At 41.3% G+C, this 22188-nt stretch overlaps 1 protein-coding gene across 1 annotated transcript in view; it reads right to left on the bottom strand.

Moving 5' to 3' along the window:
- The window catches only part of LOC128693585 (alanine--tRNA ligase, mitochondrial-like), a 146501-nt gene that overhangs the window by 98704 nt on the left and 25609 nt on the right, over nt 1-22188 (bottom strand). The window contains exons 2-5 of the mRNA XM_070082083.1: nt 15852-16075; nt 11468-11641; nt 10878-11023; nt 4767-4956 (exon numbers count right to left, since the gene is read on the bottom strand). Of these exons, the coding sequence (XP_069938184.1) occupies nt 4767-4956; nt 10878-11023; nt 11468-11641; nt 15852-16075 (734 nt within the window). The remainder of the gene's footprint in view (nt 1-4766; nt 4957-10877; nt 11024-11467; nt 11642-15851; nt 16076-22188) is intronic.

The following is a 22188-nucleotide window of genomic DNA, read 5'->3' as shown; positions in this document are numbered from 1 at the left end:
CCTCCATTGCATAACCCTTATAGGTATGGCTTGGGAGGGAGTGACTACCAGGACTTTGAACTCTGCCTGGAGAAAATTGTGGCCAGATTGTGTCGACAAGAGGGATTTTGAAGGGTTTGGGACTGACCCTGATGAGCCTATGTCTGTTGTAAAATCAATTGTGGCACTGGGGAGTTCCATGGGGTTGGATGTGAGTTTGGAGGATGTAGAAGAATTGGTGGAAGACCACAACGAAGAGCTCACCACTGAGGAGCTGCAAGAGCTTCAGCAGGAAAAGCAACACATCGCAGCTCAGAATCTTGCTGCAGAGGAGGAGGAAGAGAGATGGAAGAAGGTGCCTTCTTCAGAAATTAAAGAGATTTTTACTATGTGGGGTAAGATGGAAAGCTTTATGGAGAAACATCATCCTAACAAGGTTGTTGCAAGCCAGGTTGGCAACATGTACAGTGACAAAGTCTTGGGCCATTTTAGGGAATTGTTAAAGAGACACCAGAAACAGAGCTCTCTCCACAGTTATTTTGTGAGACAGGACTCCAGTGACTCTCAAGGTGGTCCTAGTGGCATTAAGAAACAGAGAAGACAAGCAACCCCAGAAAAGCAATTGGTACCTGAGGTGTTGCTGGAAGGGGATTCCTCTTCCAAACTATAAACAATCCACTCTCTCTCCTCCTCCAGTCTCCCATACACTAAGAAGAATCTTCAATAAAGGTAAGTGTTATGCTGTTAATGTTTCATTCATCATTTCCCATTGTATTGTTTATGTACTACATGTATATTTCATGTAAAAAATTTTTTTGTTTTAATACTTCTGGGTGTCAGGAATGGATTAATTGTATTTACATTATTTCTTATGGGGAAAATTGATTCGTAAATCGTAAATTTCGTTTATAGTAAAGGCTCCAGGAATGGATTAATTACGAAAAATGAGGGACCACTGTACTACAAAATGTAATTCTTTCTTTCAACACACCGGCCGCATCCCAGTGTGAAAAATGAAAGTTTCTCCTTTTACATTTAGTAATATATACAGAAGAAGGGGTTACTAGCTCCTTGCTCCTGGCATTTTAGTCGCCTCTTACAACATGCACGGCTTACGGAGGAGAAATTCTGTTCCACTTCCCCATGGAGGTAAGAGGAAACAAACAAGAACAAGAACCAGAAAGAAAATACAGTGGACCCCCGCATACCATTGGCCTTACATAACGTTAAATCCGCATACCAACACGTTTTATCGCTAAGATTTTGCCTCGCATACCGCTAAAAAACCCGCTCAACGCTGTTCGTCCGAGACGCGTCTAATGTGCGGCCTTAGCCAGCCTCACATGTTCCGCCGGTGGCATTGTTTACCAGCCAGCCTCCGCGGTAACATCCAAGCATACAATCGGAATATTTCATATTATTACAGTGTTTTTGGTGATTTTATCTGCAAAATAAGTGACCATGGGCCCCAAGAAAGCTTCTAGTGCCAACCCTACAGGAATAAGGGTGAGAATTACTATAGATATGAAGAAAGAGATCATTGATAAGTATGAAAGTGGAGTGCGTGTCTCCGAGCTGGCCAGGTTGTATAATAAACCCCAGTCAACCATCGCTACTATTGTGGGCAACAAAAAGGCAATCAAGGAAGCTGTTCTTGCCAAAGGTTCAACTGTGTTTTCGAAACAGAGATCGCAAGTGATGGAAGATGTTGAGAGACTCTTATTGGTGTGGACAAATGAAAAACAGGTAGCAGGAGATAGCATCTCTCAAGTGATCATAAGTGAAAAGGCTAGGAAGTTGCATCAGGACTTAATTAAAAAAATGCCTGCAACTAGTGATGATGTGAGTGAATTTAAGGCCAGCAAAGGTTGGTTTGAGAGATTTAAGAAGCGTAGTGGCATACATAGTGTGATAAGGCATGGTGAGGCTGCCAGTTCGGACCACAAAGCAGCTGAAAAATGTGCAGGAATTCAAGGAGTACATAGAAAGTGAAGGACTGAAACCTGAACAAGTGTTTAATTGTGATGAAACAGGCCTGTTTTGGAAGAAAATGCCAAGCAGGACCTACATTACTCAGGAGGAAAAGGCACTCCCAGGACATAAGCCTATGAAAGACAGGCTTACTCTGTTGATGTGTTCCAATGCTACTGGTGATTGCAAAGTGAAGCCTTTATTAGTGTATCACTCAGAAACTCCCAGAGCATTCAGACAAAAGAATATCCTCAAGGCTAATTTGTGTGTGCTGTGGAGGGCAAACAGTAAGGCATGGGTCACTAGGGACTTTTCTATGACTGGTTACACCATGCATTTGCCCCAATGTGAAAGATTACCTAACTGAAAAGAAATTAGACCTTAAGTGCCTCCTGGTGTTAGACAATGCCCCTGGTCATCCTACAGACGTGGCAGAGCGACTTTATGGAGACATGAAGTTCATTAAGGTGAAGTTTTTGCCTCCTAATACCACTCCTCTCCTGCAGCCCATGGACCAGCAGGTTATTGCAAACTTCAAAAAACTGTACACAAAAGCTCTGTTTGAAAGGTGCTTTGTAGTGACCTCAGAAACTCAACTGACTCTAAGAGAGTTTTGGAGAGATCACTTTAATATCCTCAATTGTGTAAACCTTATAGGTAAGGCTTGGGAGGGAGTGACTAAGAGGACCTTGAACTCTGCTTGGAAGAAACTGTGGCCAGAATGTGTAGACAAAAGGGATTTTGAAGGATTTGAGGCTAACCCTGAGAGGAGTATGCCAGTTGAGGAATCAATTGTGGCATTGGGGAAGTCCTTGGAGTTGGAGGTTAGTGGGGATGATGTGGAAGAGTTGGTGGAGGAGGACAATGAAGAACTAACCACTGATGAGCTGATAGATCAACTTCAACAGCAAGAGGCCAGACCTGAGGAAACTGGTTCGGAGGAGGGGAGAGAGAAATTGAAGAAGTTGCCTACTACAAAGATTAAGGAAATCTGTGCAATGTGGCTGAAAGTGCAAACCTTTATGGATGAAACTTACCCTCACACAGCTATTGCAAGCCGTGCTGGTGACTATTACACTGACAATGTTGTGAAACACTTTAGGGAAGTCATAAAGGAACGAGAGGTACAGGCCACTATGGACAGATATGTTGTGCGACAGAAGTCCAGTGACTCTGAAGCTGGTCCTAGTGGCATTAAAAGAAGAAGGGAAGTAACCCCAGAAAAGGACTTGACACCTCAAGTCTTAATGGAAGGGGATTCCCCTTCTAAACATTAAGACTCTCTCCTCCTCCCATCCCATCAATCATCACCAGATCTTCAATAAAGGTAAGTGTCATGTAATTGTGCATGCCTTTTTCAGTTTGTGTGTATTAAAATTAATATTTCATGTGTTAAAAATATTTTTCTTTCATACTTTGGGGTGTCTTGCACGGATTAATTTGATTTCCATTATTTCTTATGGGGAAAATTCATCCGCATAACGATAATTTCGCATAACAATGAGCTCTCATGCACGGATTAATATCATTATGCGGGGGTCCACTGTAGAAGAAAACCCAGAGGGGTGTGTATATATACTATATGTTTGTACATGTATGTGTAGTGTGACCTAAGTGCAAGTAGAAGTAGTAAGACGTACCTGAAATCTTGCATGTTTATGAGACAGACAAAAGACACCAGCAATTCTACCATCATGTAAAACAATTACAGGCTTTCGTTTTACACTCACTTGGCAGGATGGTAGTACCTCCCTGGGCGGTTGTTGTCTACCAACCTACTACCTAGGAAAATGTAATTATCAGAACATAAAAATAATGTAAATTAAAAAAAAAAAAATGAGAAAAAAAGGCACATCACCAACATTTCTGCAAGTGGCAGGACTCCATGTTGCCGTTAGGTGAGCATCCAGCACCAACTTTTCGGCCTTATATCTCAGTAAGTACTGACCCTAATTTTCTTTTTACTAAACATAGAAAACTACCCTCTTTATTAAAAAAAAAATCAAAATATTTGGAGCGCTAGCAGTGAAAACATAGATTAACGTTTGGACAGTTTAAAGTTAAGTGAGCAATAGAGCTAGTCATAAAAATATGCATATACAGTACACACATTACTTACCTTAAAATATGTTCATCCTTAGCTTATAATGAGTGGTGAATATATGTATTGTAGTAAGTCTGAATAAATGAAGAATGGATATAATTGAAAACTGCTGCATAAGCTAAGCACTGTAAAGTGGGGCCCGTCTGTACTAATTTTAGACTCTGCTCAATGTTTTGCTTAACCAGGAACTTTCCTTAGGACATACAATTAGTTTTTCTGAACATAAGCCAACTGTTAACCCATCCATTGTAATAACTGTAATAACTATGTTGTTGTTATTAGTAGTAGTACAAGTACCCTCCGACTTACGACCTGCTCAACATACGACCACTCGTACTTACGACCGTATGTCTGGCAGCATATACAGTAGTAAAATATTTAGTAAAAAGTAACATACGTCTGGCAGCATATACAGTAATAAAATATTTAGTAAAAAGTAACATACATCTGGCAGCATATACAGTAGTAAAATATTTAGTAAAAAATAACATACGATAATATGTAGGTACTTTATATAGCAAAGGTTTGACATTATGCCCTACCCAGTACGTCGGCAATTTTCTAAGGTTCGACTTGCATCCATTTTGACTTAAAACCGGTTGGTCAAAACCAAGCTAGGTTGTAAGCCGGATGGTACTTGTATTAGTATTTATTTTTCAACAAATTTTAAAAACTGGTAGACCTAATAAATAATAAGACATACAACTTAACTTTCATACTGGATGAACACTATATTCCACAACTCTATTACATCCTCCACACCAAGGTTGACTCTGTGTGAAGCAAGTGGATATCCTCGGCGGTCATAGTGGATTTCGGTACAGGGACCACAAGGACCAAACATTCCCATCTCCCAGAAATTGTCTTTCATTCCAAAAGGAATAATTCTGTTGCTGGGAACTCTGCAAAAATATACACAGTGTCTCACAAAATTGTAATGACACGATTGCAAACAAACCATACCCCGGCCGGGATTGAACCCGCGGTCAGAGAGTCTCAAAACTCCAGCCCGTCGCGTTAGCCACTAGTGGCTAACGCGACGGGCTGGAGTTTTGAGACTCTCTGACCACGGGTTCAATCCCGGCCGGGTTATGGTTTATATACAGTGTGAAAACAACATTTTAGATTCAGTGATTAATACAATGTGGCATGCTAAGAATATGTTACATTTATTCAGCATATGTCACACTCCCATACAGGCATGCCTCCTGACAAGCGAACCAGGTGCTAAGGCTTTAACGATCAGGGGCCCTGTCATTATACTAGTACTACTTAGGTTCAACAAGCTAATCAAAAGAAAGCCCACCAAAGCTGTGAAGCGATGTGGTACACTTGTAAAACAACTTTGGCAGACTTGCCTACACTGCTGGTCACTGCAGTTCTCACCATATCTTGTGTTTGCATTTTTGCCTCATTGTACATAGCTGTAAATACTGTACATAGGATATATACAGTGGACCCTTGATAATCGGCTGTAATCCACTACAGAGGCTCGGCCTAAAAACGATATGGCCGAAAACCGAAATAATATTTCCCATAAGAATTAATGTAAATACAATTAATCCGTTCCAGACAAAAATATTCACAAAAAAATATTTTTTTAACAATTAAATCAGTATTACATACCTTTATTGAAGACTAATGCTGGCTTTCTGCATGCCTGCTACACTTTCTGCATGCCTGCTACACTTCCTGCATGTCTGCTACACTTTCTGCATGCCTGCTACACTTCCTGCATGCCTGCTACACTCCCTGCATGCCTGCTACACTCTTTGCAGACCTGTTACACTCCCTGCATGCCTGCTACACTCTCTGCATGCCTGCTACACTCCCTGCATGCCTGTTACACTCCTTGCATGCCTATTACACTAGCTGCATGCCTGCTACACTCCCTGCATGCCTGCTACACTCTCTGCATGCCTGTTACACTCCCTGCATGTCTGCTACACTCCCTGCATGTCTGCTACACTCCCTGCATGCCTGTTACACTCCCTGCATGCCTGCTACACTCCCTGCATGCCTGCTACACTCCGTGCATGCCTGCTACACTCCGTGTATGCCTGCTACACTCCCTGCATGCCTGCTACACTCCCTGCATGCCTGCTACACTCCCTGCATGCCTGCTACACTCCCTGCATGCCTGCTACACTCCCTGCATGCCTGCTACACTCCCTGTATGCCTGCTACACTCCCTGTATGCCTGCTACACTCCCTGTATGCCTGCTACACTCCCTGTATGCCTGCTACACTCCCTGTATGCCTGCTACACTCCCTGTATGCCTGCTACACTCCCTGTATGCCTGCTACACTCCCTGCATGCCTGCTACACTCCCTGCATGCCTGCTACACTCCCTGCATGCCTGCTACACTCCCTGCATGCCTGCTACACCCCCTGCATGCCTGCTACACTCCCTGCATGCCTGCTACACTCCCTGCATGCCTGCTACACTCCCTGCATGCCTGCTACACCCCCTGCATTCCTGCTACACTCCCTGCATGCCTGCTACACTCCCTGCATGCCTGCTACACTCCCTGCATGCCTGCTATACTCCCTGCATGCCTGCTACACTCCCTGCATGCCTGCTACACTCCCTGTATGCCCTGCATGCCTGCTACACTCCCTGCATGCCAGCTACACTCCCTGCATGCCTGCTACACTCCCTGCATGCCTGCTACACTCCCTGTATGCCTGCTACACTCCCTGCATGCCTGCTACACTCCCTGCATGCCTGCTACACTACCTGCATGCCTGCTACACTCCCTGCATGCCTGCTACACTCCCTGCATGCCTGCTACACTCCCTGCATGCCTGCTACACTCCCTGCATGCCTGCTACACTCCCTGCATGCCTGCTACACTCCCTGCATGCCTGCTACACTCCCTGCATGCCTACTACACTCCCTGCATGCCTGCTACACTCCCTGCATGCCTGCTATACTCCTTGCATGCCTGCTACACTCCCTGCATGCCTGCTACACTCCCTGCATGTCTGCTACACTCCCTGCATGTCTGCTACACTCCCTGCATGCCTGCTACACTCCCTGCATGCCTGCTACACTCCCTGCATGCCTGCTACACTCCCTGCATGCCTGCTACACTCCCTGCATGCCTGCTACACTCCCTGTATGCCCTGCATGCCTGCTACACTCCCTGCATGCCCTGCATGCCTGCTACACTCCCTGCATGCCTGCTACACTCCCTGCATGCCTGCTACACTCCCTGTATGCCTGCTACACTCCCTGCATGCCTGTTACACTCCCTGCATGCCTGCTACACTCCCTGTATGCCTGCTACACTCCCTGCATGCCTGCTACACTCCCTGCATGCCTGCTACACCCCCTGCATGCCTGCTACACTCCCTGCATGCCTGCTACACTCCCTGCATGCCTGCTACACTTCCTGCATGCCTGCTACACCCCCTGCATTCCTGCTACACTCCCTGCATGCCTGCTACACTCCCTGCATGCCTGCTACACTCCCTGCATACTTGCTACACTCTCTGTATGCCCTGCATGCCTGCTACACTCCCTGCATGCCTGCTACACTCCCTGTATGCCTGCTACACTCCCTGCATGCCTGCTACACTCCCTGCATGCCTGCTACACTACCTGCATGCCTGCTACACTCCCTGCATGCCTGCTACACTCCCTGTATGCCTGCTACACTCCCTGCATGCCTGCTACACTCCCTGCATGCCTGCTACACTCCCTGCATGCCTGCTACACTCCCTGCATGCCTGCTACACTCCCTGTATGCCTGCTACACTCCCTGTATGCCTGCTACACTCCCTGCATGCCTGCTACACTCCCTGCATGCCTGCTACACTCCCTGCATGCCTGCTACACTCCCTGCATGCCTGCTATACTCCTTGCATGCCTGCTACACTCCCTGCATGCCTGCTACACTCCCTGCATGTCTGCTACACTCCCTGCATGCCTGCTACACTCCCTGCATGCCTGCTACACTCCCTGCATGCCTGCTACACTCCCTGCATGCCTGCTACACTCCCTGCATTCCTGCTACACTCCCTGTATGCCCTGCATGCCTGCTACACTCCCTGCATGCCCTGCATGCCTGCTACACTCCCTGCATGCCTGCTACACTCCCTGCATGCCTGCTACACTCCCTGCATGCCTGCTACACTCCCTGTATGCCTGCTACGCTCCCTGCATGCCTGTTACACTCCCTGCATGCCTGCTACACTCCCTGCATGCCTGCTACACTCCCTGCATGCCTGCTACACTCCCTGCATGCCTGCTACACTCCCAGCATGTCTGCTACACTCCCTGCATGCCTGCTACACTCCCTGCATGTCTGCTACACTCCCTGCATGCCTGCTACACTCCCTGCATGCCTGCTACACTCCCTGCATGCCTGCTACACTTCACATTTAAATTCCATGGTGTTTCTCACTTTCTTTACCACATGAACTTTACTAGGAACTTTCTTCGGAGCCATGGTTACTTATTTTGCAGCTGCACTGCAAAAAACCCACAAAAAACAATGGAAAACAAGCGAAATGTTTGGATGTATGAACAGAAGCTTCCTCACACACCGAGAGACACAGCCAAACTGGCAAGTAAGTGGCCCCAGCCGGCGGATGGACGTGTCCCAAACGGTTGATCACCGAAATAACAGGCGATCACCGGGAGCCAAAAAAACAGCCGATCACTGAGTTGGCCGATAACAGGAATGGCCGATAACCAAGGGTCCACTGTATATGAGGTCCAACACAAAAAAAAAAAAAAAAAGACTGTGTCCGTAACTCTTTTTATTCAACAAATTAAGAAAATCAACTATAATCACCTTCAAAATAGTTCCCTTCTGAATTGACATGCCACTGCATACAATGTTGCCAGTGTTCAAAACAATTCCATAGATCATATTCTGAAAGGCTGTTGAGGATCTCTGTTGTTTTTGCTTTCACATCTTCTACCAACAAAAAATGGATTCCTTTGAGCACCAGCTTGATCTCTGGGAAGAAGAAGAAGTCACAGGGAGCCAGGTCTAGCGAATAGAGTGAGTGCTCAAGCACAGTGATGCTTTTATTAGCTAAAAACTGTTTCACAGACAAAACATTGTGGGCTGGTGCACTGTCTTGGTCGTTTCCTTCTCATGTATTCATGCAGTTTCTGTTAGAATGTGTCGAACACTCTCCCTGTCCAAATGAACTTTCTCAGCTACTGCTCGAACACCCAATCTTCTGTCTTTTTGAATCACATTTTTCACTTTTTCAGTGTTGCCATTGGTAACTGCTGTGTGTCAGCAGCCTTGGCAATCATCATCTTTCACACTTTATCTGCCTTCAGAAAATCATTTGTGCCATTCAGAAATGCGTACATGAGACATGCATGCCTCAGTCAATAAATGAAAAGTTTGCATCACAGATTTCTTCAGTTTCACAAGAAACTTGATGTTAGCTCGCTATTCACCTTTGCACTCTGACATTTTCCAACTGAGGGTAAGAAAATGTCTATATCTGAACACACATTCACTCATAAGTGATCGAGTTTAGCCTTGGTTCCAGAGCTATAGGGTTAGTCTCTTTTTTTGTGTGTTGGACCTCATATATATGCTGTAAATACAAACTTGTTTTGGTGAAGGAAACACAGTCATTATTTATCTCTGCTTGCTTTTTTGCTCATTCCTAAATGGTTATCATACTACGGCAAGGTGTGCAGGCCACAGTCTACACCTGTGTATGTAATATACAGTATGTTCTGCTCTAGGGAACTGGTACAGTACTGTATCTAGAACTTTAGAATACAATAAGAAAAATATATAAGTAATTTTTATTTAGTGTGTACTTCATGAACATACATGTGTAATATATTTTTTTTATATGGTTGGTATTAGTCCTTGTATTAGTGTCCAAAATGCTATACATAATCATGGGCTTTTCCTTGTAACAAATATGCACTTTTAACCTACTATTGTAATCCTAATGTATATTCTTGGATAATAAATTTACCATTATCATTATCTCATCATTACCCGCTACCACACATGACTGTACCTACTGGACGGAAAAGAAAATCATAGCAGTCATCTGTGTATTACTGGTGGTAATGGCTGACTTGTGCATGACAGCCTCTCCTCACTTAGCGACATACTTGTTTACCGATGACCAGACTTACGACGGGCTCTCTGATCAGTATTCATACCTAAATAATGTATGTTAGACCTGATTTCCTCTATTATGTTTATTTCAATATACAGTACACTACTGTATAAACATTTAAAAATATACCAGAAATATTATAAATGGTGCAAAGGTGACATTAAAACAATATCAAAGATGGTTGACACAAACTCACTACCATTATAGTATGCTCCTCACTTAGCGATGAATTTGTTTAACGACGTGGTCTCAGGAACAGAACTCTGACGTTAATTAAGTGAGGAGAGACTGTACTAGACTTTCTCAAACACCACATCCTGCTTTTTGTAGATTTTCCCATGATGGTAACCTCTAGAAATGTAACCCCCTTAGACTATGGATATTTTACTATCTTGCATTTCAGTTCTTTAATCATTTCTTTTTTTTTTTTTGCAGCCATTTTTTCCTATGATATACTGATGAAAAGTTTGCCTGAAATGCTCTGCATAACTAAGGAGCTTTTCATGTGAGGGATGTAATGTCATCCAATTCTGTAGAAATGGTGTATCATGTGAAAATAAACTGACTGTCTGTTTGACTGACTGAGTAAGCTAGAATGAAAAAGCATTCAAAATTAATTACATTATCTAATTTATCGAGAGAATACTTTTGTTAGAAAGCTTTCTTTAAAAACAAATGAATCAAAAAATTTAAGATAATTACCCTATTGATCTCCAAATCTCCTCAACTTCCTTGTCAGCTTCAAGTCCTAGAGCATCATCTCCTCCAAAGTATGTTATGTAGAGACGGTTTGGAGGTAGTTTATAGACCTCGGTTAATAACTTCCATGCCATTGAACAAGCCTCTTTCTGTGAATTTGTAGTTCCAATAATAAAATACAGCATTTTTTTTTTTTAAATTGTCACTTGCAGACAAAATGATCAGAGATCAGTGAATAACTTTTTAAAGCAGTGAGAAGCATTGAGTGGAAGAGAGTTTAATCTTAAGTCTGCCTGAAATGCTCAGCATATAAAGTGGCTTTTGGCATGTTCACCAAATTGTTACACTCCTTTGTACAAACATGTATAATCCTAAAATAAAATTGTTATTGTTATTGTTATTTTAAGTCTTCTTGAAATGCTTTACACAACATGGGACTTTTTAAAAACATTACAGACATGCAATTCCCATAACATTTGGAAACAAAATTTGTATTTGTGTTGTATTAAACCATTTACTCTTAGTTTATTATGTGCTGCATGTATAATTTATGACCATACAGTATAAATTGTAAATTAAAAGTACTGTCATACCTTAAAATAATCAGCAAAAGACCAGCTTCCAAGCATCTCAAAGAATGTATGGTGAAATGTATCAGTACCAACTTGTGCCAAGTCATTGTGTGTGCCACCAACACGTATGCATTTCTGGCTGCTTGTAGCACGAGCATACTCCCTCTGGGTCTCACCGAGGAATACTCCTTTGAACTGTGGAAACAGAGAGGCATGCATTTTAACCATATCTTAATTAACTAAATAATCAAGTACCTCGGTGGTGTAAATATTATGCAGAGAACTTGTAGTGTGGAAATTAGGAGGAGGTGTGAAGTTACAAAAAAAGTACAGTATTATTCTGAGGGCTGAAGAGGGGTTATTGAGGTGGTTTGGTCACTAAGAGAGGATGGAGCAAAACAGAATGACTTGAAGTGTGTATAAATCTGTAGTAGAGGAGAGGAGGTGTAGAGGTTGTCCTAGGAAAGGATGGAGGGAGGGAGTAAAAGAGGTTCTGTGTGCAAGGGGCGTGGACATACAGCAGGCATGTGTGAGTGTGTTAGATAAGAGTAAATTGAGACAAATGGTTTTTGGGACCTGACAAGCTGTTGGAGTGTGAGCAGGGTAATATTTTGTGAAGGGATTCAGGGAAACCAGTTAGCCGGACTCGAGTCCTGGAAGTGGGAAGTACAATTCCTGCACTTTAAAGGAGGGGTTTGGGATGCTGGCTATTTGGAGTGACATCTAAATTGTCATATCTGGGCACCTCTGCAAAGACAGTGATTATGTGTGAATGATGATGAAAGTGTTGCTTTCTTTTTTTGGGTCATCCTGCCTCAGTGAGAGATGTTGAAAAAAAAAATGATAAAATTAAATCATTCAAAAAATATGGTAGAATTTTTACATACTGGGAACGCCTTCAAGTCTTAAACATGTACTCATTGGAGTGGAGGAGAGAGAGATACATGATAATTTATACCTGGAAAGTACTTGAGGGCCTGGTCCCAAATCTGCACAGCCATAACAACATACTGGAGTGAGAGATATGGGAGGGAGTGTAAAATAAACCCAGTGAGGAGCAGGGGTGTGGTGGGGACAATAAGGGAATACTGTATCAACATCCGGGGTCCCAGACTATTCAACATCTTACCAGAAGATATCAGAAACATGGCTGGAACAAGTGTAGAAGGCTTCAAGAGGAAACTGGACAAGTATCTTCCCCAGGTGCCAGATCAACCAGGCTGTGATGGATATGTTGGGCAGTGGGCCTCCAGCAGCAACAGCCTGGTTGACCAGGCAAGCACCAGACAAGCTTGGCCCATGGCAGGGCTCAGAGAGTAGAGAAACTCTCAAAACTCTTCAAAGGTAAGGTATATCAAAGATATACTGTTTTACGTAAAGGTTTGAGGCCACTATGTTGATGCTCGATCAAGCTACCCTGATCTTATTTTCATATACTCTTGTAAAGTACCATATATGACAATCATTTAGCAATATATAGCAATATATATCAGAGTAACTGATATATATAAGCTACTTTATAGAAAGCCCCTTATTATTATGCAAGGCATAGCAGGTTTCATTAAAATTAAAAAATATCTTAAAATTAAAATTGTGCTAGCACCAGGTAAAATCTATCAGACTTGATAAAGCTGTGAAGGTGAAATTTTGTCTTCAAGTTTACAATTGCTGTTTGTGTGTCTTTATCAGTACAGCTGATCAGTATTCCCATACATAGTATCAATACAGTTAAAACAGCTGTCACAAGGAGATAGTGGTCTCTGTCATCGGTCCCATGTGCAGAAAAGTATTTTTCATTCTAGAAAACAATGTGCAGGTTTTATGTGTAATGTACAGCATTCTGCATTTGTGTTACTAGATCATCAGTGACTGGTTGTGTTACAGGTCAGCCATCACTAATCTGGCATCATTGGGACCTGTAGTGTGCCGGATTAGTGAGTTTGACGGATTACAGAGTGGTTAGGTTAGAATATACTTATATTTTGGCCTTTCTTTGATTAGTTTATCCTGCAGCATATAAATATTCATTATAATATAATAATAATAATATCTTTATTTATTACAAGTACATGTACAAGGTATACAAGCCTATCTGACATCAATGACATACTACTATACAGAAAGCATTTCAGGCAAATTAGGTCAGTTTTATCCCAGGATGCGACTCACACCAGTCGACTAACACCTAGGTACCCATTTTAAATTGATGGGTGAACAGGGACAAGGACAGCAGGTGTCTTATGGAAACACGTCTCTAATGTTTTCCAGCCATACCAGAGGAGATTCAAACCCCAGACCTCAGTGTGTGAGGTGAGTGCGCTAGCAATCGAGCTACTGGACACCATTATTTCTTGTTCACTTATAAAACTGCGTTGCTTTAGACCTTTTAACAGTTCACCTGTCAACTGAATTGACCTATCAATAGAGACTCTTTCTGCTAACATCTTCCTTATTTTCATCACTGCTTTCTCTTCTACTGGCTTGCTGCTATGGATTTACAACCATCTGCATAATTTCTGAGTCAGTATAATGATGAAATCTGAGTCAGTATAATGATGAAATTTCAAATTATGCTAGCCGAAATTAGTGCTGGATTACTGATGGAACCAGATAACTGACTGCCAGATTAGTGATGGTCAACCTGTATTAGATCATAGCCCAAATCAAGAAATGCAATGAATGCAACATTATTTTTTTTTTCAACAAACCGGCCGTATCCCACCGAGGCAGGGTGGCCCCAAAAGAAAAATAAAAGTTTCCCTATTCAAATTTAGTAATCTATACAGGAGTAGTGGTTACTAGCCCCTTGCTCCCGGCATTTTAGTCGCCTCTTACAACATGCATGGTTTACGGAGGAAGAATTCTGTTCCACTTCCCCATGGAGGTAAGAGGAAATAAACAAGAACAAGAACTAGAAAGAAAATAGAAGAAAACCCAGAGGGGTGTGTGTATATATATATGCTTGTACATGTATGTGTAGTGTGACCTAAGTGTAAGAAGAAGTAGCAAGACATACCTGAAATCTTGCATGTTTAAGAAACAGAAAAAAGGACACCAACAATCCTACCATCATGTAAAACAATTACAGGCTTTCATTTCACACTCGCTTGGCAGGATAGTAGTACCTCCCTGGGCGGTTGCTGTCTACCAATCTACTACCTAGGATTATTATTATTATTATTATTATTATTATTATTATTATTATTATTATTAATACTGCACTATTATTACATTCATGGGGAATCACTAAACCCATAGAGATCAACAACACCTGGTTCAATATACACCTACCATCCGACTTACGACCTGCTCGACTTACGACCACTCAACTTACGACCGTGTTTTTTATGCCAAATTTTTGGGAAATAAACAACTATTTGTGTTGTACACAGTGCTTATCCTAAACCTTACAGTATAAAATACAGTACTAACAACATAAAAAGTAAAGTAAAACATGAAATACCAAAATAAAACAATAAAATAAAGTCATTACAAAAATGTTTTGTTGATATTCAGTAGTAAAGTTTGACTTACGACCATTTCGACTTACGACCGGTTTCTCGGAACCGAACTCGGTCGTAAGTCGGATGGTAGGTGTAATACAGTGGAACCCCGGTTTTCGTCTGGTCCGGTTATCGTACAATTCAGTTTTTGACAACTTTTTTCAGCGAAAAATTTTCCACATTTTCATACATCCGCTCGGAAATCGTCCATACCAGACGCATCCGCCTGGCCGCGGGACGCGGCCACTCATACGTTCATGACTCAGTCTGCCTTTGTTACTCGTTCAGTGAGCATTACTCCACGTGTTCATCTGAAGCATTTCGTAATAATCCATTGTTTTTTGCTTGCGACTGCTAAATAAGCCACCATGGGGCCAAAGAAAGTTCTGAGTGCCAGCTCTTTGGTAAAAAAGGTGAGAAACATGATAGAATTCAAGACAGAATTCATAGAAAAATACGAAAGTGGCATACATGTGATGTTAAATGTTAATTTATCCATTTTGTTAGTCATTTATATCTCACTGTTTTCTGTATGTAAAACTATAGTTATTCTCTATAAAATGTATTTTTTGTTAATATTTTTGGGTGTCTTTATCAGATTAATTGAATTTACATTATTTCTTATGGGAAATATTACTTCAGTTTTCGTACAAATCGGTTGTTGGCTGACCTTCTGGAACAGATTAAAGATGGAAACCGGGGTTCCACTGTACTGGATATTAAAACATTATAATAATAGAATTTCTCAAGTTAAATAAATAAAATCATTCAGAAAAAATAATATATTTTACAAAAAATACAGCTGAATGGGTTCCTGTCAATAATAATAACAAATCAATACAATAACTTTTACAATGATGATTATAAATTTTACAACAATAGTGTTTCAAAGTAATACTAACTTGGTTCATGCCAGCATTAACAAAAGCCAAGGTTGGATCATTCCATGGGATCACAGGACTTGAGCGAACATGATGATGACCAAGGTCCTTAAAGTATTCAATGAAAGTGTTTCTGACTTTCCGAGAAGGCCAGTGCAGGCGGCGGCGGCAGCATGCTCTCACTCTGGATGCAAGTGCTGCCATCCTTATAAGTTTCCCACTCCACAGCATCTGTAGTGTCAGGGCTTTTATCTGAGTTAATGATGCATATCATTCATCACTTGGCAAATATTAAATAAAGCAGTTTTAGTCTTCCAGTAAAAACAAAATTATGAGTAAACAGCCACATATTGTAACTACTTAAGTCTAGACAAGATAAGAATGGTTAACTTTTTAATAAATCTTTATTTTATCTTAATACTGATGTGAGGTAGTCAAGGTGGAGGTTTATAAGAATAATGATCTTGAAGTTGCACATAATAAAAACAATATTACAATTAATGGTTCACACAGCAATATTTTATGGATTAGCAGATGTTTTAATAGACTAGAGGTCATATAATATAATATTTGGGAGAGTTGCTTCAAACTGGTTAGAAGTTGTTTTTGTTGGTTTAGTTAGTATTGAGAGATAAGATGATTTTTAAGCATACCTCTGAATTTGTATGTTGTCAGGGGATCCTTTACCGGTTCAGGTAGTGAATTCCAGATCTTTGGGCCCTCTATGTGCACTGCATTTTTGTATAGTGAGACTGACATGAGGGATGTCGAAGAGTGCCTTGTGCCTTGTATTGTGACTGTGCATTCTGTTGTTGCTATCAAGGAGAAGTTTAACCCTTTGACTGTCGCAACCCCCAATCCTGAGGTGTCTCCTGGTGTCGCAAAATTTAAAAAAAAAAAAAATTATTTTTTCTTATCAAATGATAGAGAATCTTTTCCCGATTGTAAAGACACCAAAAAAACGAAATTTGATGGGAAAACTGACGAAATTACGCTCTCGTGAAGTTAGCGACCTCAGCGATATTTACAAATCGGCGATTTCGCCCACTTTGAGCCCTATTTTCGGCTAATTCCATTATTCCAGTCAACCATACTCATAGCTATTTCTTCAAAACTCCATTTTTTCCATCGATTAAGTACAAGAAACTGCCAATTTACCGATTTCAACTACCCAATAATATGGTCAGAAATTTGCAATTTGGCCAATTTCACAAAAATTAAAAAATATGACAATTTCAAAATAAGGACCAGAATGAACAATGCAGACATTCCTGGCTCTAAAATAACATTTTCTTTGTTCATCAGTCATGTCTCCAGGCCCCTCTGATATTACTCTTGCTTTTTATTTTGAAATTTTATTCAAACAAAAAATAGAAGATTTACTGTTATGCAGACTACTGCAATACTGTAATAATTGTAAAAATTACATCAACCCATTCATGACTGCATATTAGAATGGCTATTTGGACATTTATTGGACAATGACATCATTTGTTTACTTTTGAACATCGGCAAAAATCAAACATTTCCCGTACTTTGTGCTCCATTTCCAGGTTCTTTTTATAGTAAAATTAATCAAAATCACCTCTATTTCTATAATATAGTTTCCATTCTATCAAATGAGACCAAGAAAACGAGAATACAACCACAAATACTATACGAAAATAGACCACAAAGTCGGCATTTTAATTAAAAAAGTCGGAGTTTTTTTTCTCATTATGCACTGCGTGCTCCAGGATTTTTTTTATATGGTGAACACTGACCACACAGACCCATTCTCTCACATGTGGGCCTACCAGCTTTCTCCTGCCTGATTTGAAGCCGCTAGAATTTATGAGTATATATACGTCAAACACGGTACCTCATAAACGTATATATACGGCCGCGACAGTCAAAGGGTTAAGTGGAGGGTTTATATTGGAGTTTAATGTTCTATATATATAGTAGGCACAATAGTATGAGTGTATGTCTTGTATATTTAGTAGGTTCAGGCTTTTGAAAAGTGGTGGGGTGTACTGTCTGGCACAGGAATTGGTCATATTAATAACAGAGTAAAATATTGAATATTTGCAATCTGCCACACTTCAACTGTCTAGACTTAAGTAGTCTTTAAGTATTAGGACTGCCCAAAATGCCTTGGCATGATAGTGGCTTTCTTTGTACCAATCAAATTATGAAATGTAAACACACAGTGTAACCTTTGCAAACAAATAAACTTTTTTACAGGTTGGCCATCACTAATCCGGCATCATTGGGACCTGTAGTGTACCGGATTAGTGAGTTTGCTAGATTACAGAGTGGTTAGGTTAGAATACACTTGATTAACCTATCAGTAGAGGCTTTCTGATATATCTTCCTCATTTTCATCACTGCTTTCTCCTCCACTGGCTTGCTGCAGTGGATTTACAACCATCTGCATAATTTCTGAGTCGGTACAATGATGAAACTTGTGTCAGTGTAATGATGAAATTTGAAATTATGCTAGCCAAAATTAGTGCCGGATTACTGATGGAACCGGATGACTGATGGCCGGATTAATGATGGCCGACTGTATTTTGATTTTTTAATCATCCACACAGCAGCTTTTTATTGGGTTATTAAAGGTTTAAGGTGGTTAGCTGTGGTTGATCCCCAAGCACAAATGCCATAGGTGAGGTAGGGATATATTAAAGAGTGGTATAGGGTAAGGAGTGTTGTTTGGGGTACATAATACCGTATCTTGGAAAGGATGTCTACTGATTTGGAAATTTTCTTGGATATATGCTGGATGTGGGAATAAAATTTAAGATTATAGTCAAGATAAGACCTAGAAATTTACCCTCATGTGTCTTGTTATGGGGGAAACATTTATCGATATATTAAGTTGGATATTTAAGACTCTGTTTCCAAACAGCATGAAGTATGTTTTCTCTATGTTGAGAGTGAGTTTGTTGGTTATCATCCAAGTACAGTAGTATATTTTTTTAGCAGCTCGTTGTTTACAACATGTCAAAATAACAAATATGAAAAAAAATACATTCAAAATTCAATCATAATCCTCCTACCTTTTACCATCCCTCCTCGCTCCACCACAATCTAACCAGCCAGAGAATACACCTTTCTCCCACTGCCCATAGTCAATACTCTGTACTGACTATGGGCAGTAACTAAACTTTATTTGATGTAACTAACTTTATTTGGCCATGTCTCCATTTTCTTTTGACCTGGGGCAAGACAAACTGCAAACTAACAATAGAATTTCTTTCAAATTGTATTCACTGTCTTGGGCCCTCTGCTTTTCTCTTTAACAACAACGATCTTCCAAACGTATCACAGCAACTTAGACTTGTTCTCCTCACTGATGACACAACTATTGTCATCTCCCACCTAAATTTAGCATCCCTCAACAACGTTAATGAAGAGCTCTTAACCTTAACTTAAATTGTCCAAACGTAGATCTACAAATGCACGCATAGCACTCCAAACGTAGATCAACATTTTATTTTTCATTCCTTCAAATTTGGCACAATGTTTTGGCAGATTAAAACATCACCCAAATCTTTCAGTGGGCTGCAGAAAACAATATGAAGTTCAACGATGAGAAATTTCAATTACTCCGATATGGTAAACATGAGGAAATTAAAACTTCATCAAAGTACAAAACAAATTCCGGCCACAAAATAGAGCGAAAAACCAACGTCAAAGACCTGGGAGTGATCATGTCGGAGGATCTCACCTTCAAGGACCATAACATTGTATCAATCGCAGCTGCTAGAAAAATGACAGGATGGATAATGAGAACCTTCAAAACTAGGGATGCCAAGCCCATGATGACACTCTTCAGGTCGCTTGTTCTATCTAGGCTGGAAATTACTGCACACTAACAGCACCTTACCCTTCAGACATAACTGTTTGCCATACTCCTTGCACTGAAATGCATCTATGTATCTAAGATTGACAGTTTAATTGTAATTGATTCTCTGTCATCCATAAATGCTCTCAACTCATTAAGCATAAATTGTGGCATGCTTGTGTCAGAAACCAGACACAGGTATGGTAAGATTGAGGACAGTGGAGTCAGAGTGAACATGCTGTGGATTCCATCTCACATTGGTCTTTGGATGCTTGATAGAACTGATAAATTGGCTAAGCTGTATGCTTTCAAAGAGGGAGTAGATTACAATCTTGGCTTGTCAGGTAGTAGTTTGAGAACAATAATACGAAAAGAACTTCAACTGAATTTTATTGACTTAAGACTCAGGGAGATTGACACCAGTCAGTCCATCTATCATCATTCTATCATGCAGGAGGAGCCACATGTCTATGGTGCATCCAACAAAATAAGCAAACTCTTGGATGTCACTACTGCCCGGCTCCGACTGGGTTACAAGTATCTTTGGCAGGTTAAATCATCACCACCAAATGTAGACCAAACGAAATGTAAACTTTGCTAGATGGACTGTTGTCACACCCTGCATCATCATGTACTGGAGTGCGATAAAATTAATGAATTTAGAGACCACTCACTCAGAAATGTTCAAGAAATAGCAAAGTATTTTATCCACAGCCACAACCTGGAGACCACAACCACAGTGGTATATTACAGACCATTCTGGAGAAATACCCTGATTTTGCTAGCTGTAAATAAAGCATTACCACATGTGTGTGTGTATGTGTATGTACTCACCTATTTGTGGTTGCAGGGGTCGAGTCTTAGCTCCTGGCCCCCGCCTCTTCACCGGTTGCTACTGGGCCCTCTCTCTCCCCACTCCATGAGCTTTATCAAACCTCGTCTTAAAACTGTGTATGGTTCCTGCCTCCACTACGTCATTTTCTAGGCTATTCCACTGCCTTACAACTCTATGACTGAAGAAATACAGTGGACCCCCGGTTAACGAACTTTTTTCATTCCAGTAGTATGTTTAGGTGCCAGTACTGACCGAATTTTTTCCCATAAGGAATATTGTGAAGTAGATTAGTCCATTTCAGACCCCCAAACATACACGTACAAACGCACTTACATAAATACACTTACATAATTGGTCGCATTTGGAGGTGATCGTTAAGCGGGGGTCCACTGTACTTCCTAATATCTCTCTGACTCATTTGTGTCTTCAACTTCCAATTGTGGCCTCTTGTTTCTGTGTCCCCTCCCTGGAACATCCTGTCTTTGTCCACCTTGTCTATTCCACGCAGTACAGTGGACCCCCGCATAACGATTACCTCCGAATGCGACCAATTATGTAAGTGTATTTATGTAAGTGCATTTATACGTGTATGTTTGGGGGTATGAAATGGACTAATCTACTTCACAATATTTCTTATGGGAACAAATTCGGTCAGTACTGGCACCTGAACATACTTCTGGAGTGAAAAAATATCGTTAACCGGGGGTCCACTGTATTTTATATGTCGTTATCATGTCTCCCCTGACCCTCCTGTCCTCCAGTGTCATCAGGCCGATTTCCCTTAATCTTTCTTCGTAGGACATTCCCCTTAGCTCTGGAACTAACCTTGTGGCAAACCTTTGTACTTTCTCTAGTTTCTTGACGTGCTTTATCAAGTGCGGGTTCCAAACAGGTGCTGCATACTCCAGTATGGGCCTGACATACACGGTGTACAGTGTCTTGAACGATTCCTTACTAAGGTATCGGAATGCTGTTCTCAGGTTTGCCAGGCGCCCATATGCTGCAGCAGTTATCTGATTGATGTGTGCTTCTGGAGACATGCTCGGTGTTATACTCACCCCAAGATCTTTCTCCTTGAGTGAGGTTTGCAGTCTTTGGCCACCTAGCCTATACTCTGTCTGTGGTCTTCTGTGCCCTTCCCCTATCTTCATGACTTTGCATTTGTGTATGTGTATGTGTGTGTGTACTCACCTATTTGTACTCACCTATTTGTGGTTGCAGGGGTCGAGTCATAGCTCCTGGCCCCGCCTCTTCACTGATTGCTACTAGGTCCTCTCTCTCCCTGCTCCATGAGCTTTATCATACCTCGCCTTAAAACTATGTATGGTTCCTGCCTCCACTACTTCACTTTCTAGACTATTCCACGACTTGACTACTCTATGACTGAAGAAATACTTCCTAACATCCCTTTGATTCATCTGAGTCTTCAACTTCCAATTGTGACCTCTTGTGTATGTGTCCCATCTCTGGAACATCCTGTCTTTGTCCACCATGTCTATTCTGCGCAGTATTTTATATGTCGTTATCATGTCTCCCTTGACCCTCCTGGCCTCCAGTGTCGTCAGGCCGATTTCCCTCAACCTTTCTTCGTACGACAATCCCCGTAGCTCTGGGACTAGTCTTGTTGCAAACCTTTGCACTTTCTCTAATTTCTTGACGTGCTTAACTAGGTGTGGATTCCAAACTGGTGC

The sequence above is a fragment of the Cherax quadricarinatus genome, chromosome 6 (assembly GCF_038502225.1).
Source record: "Cherax quadricarinatus isolate ZL_2023a chromosome 6, ASM3850222v1, whole genome shotgun sequence".
NCBI lineage: Eukaryota > Metazoa > Arthropoda > Malacostraca > Decapoda > Parastacidae > Cherax > Cherax quadricarinatus.
The sequence above is the reverse complement of the archived record's forward strand: the minus strand, read 5'-3'. Positions and strand labels throughout refer to the sequence as shown.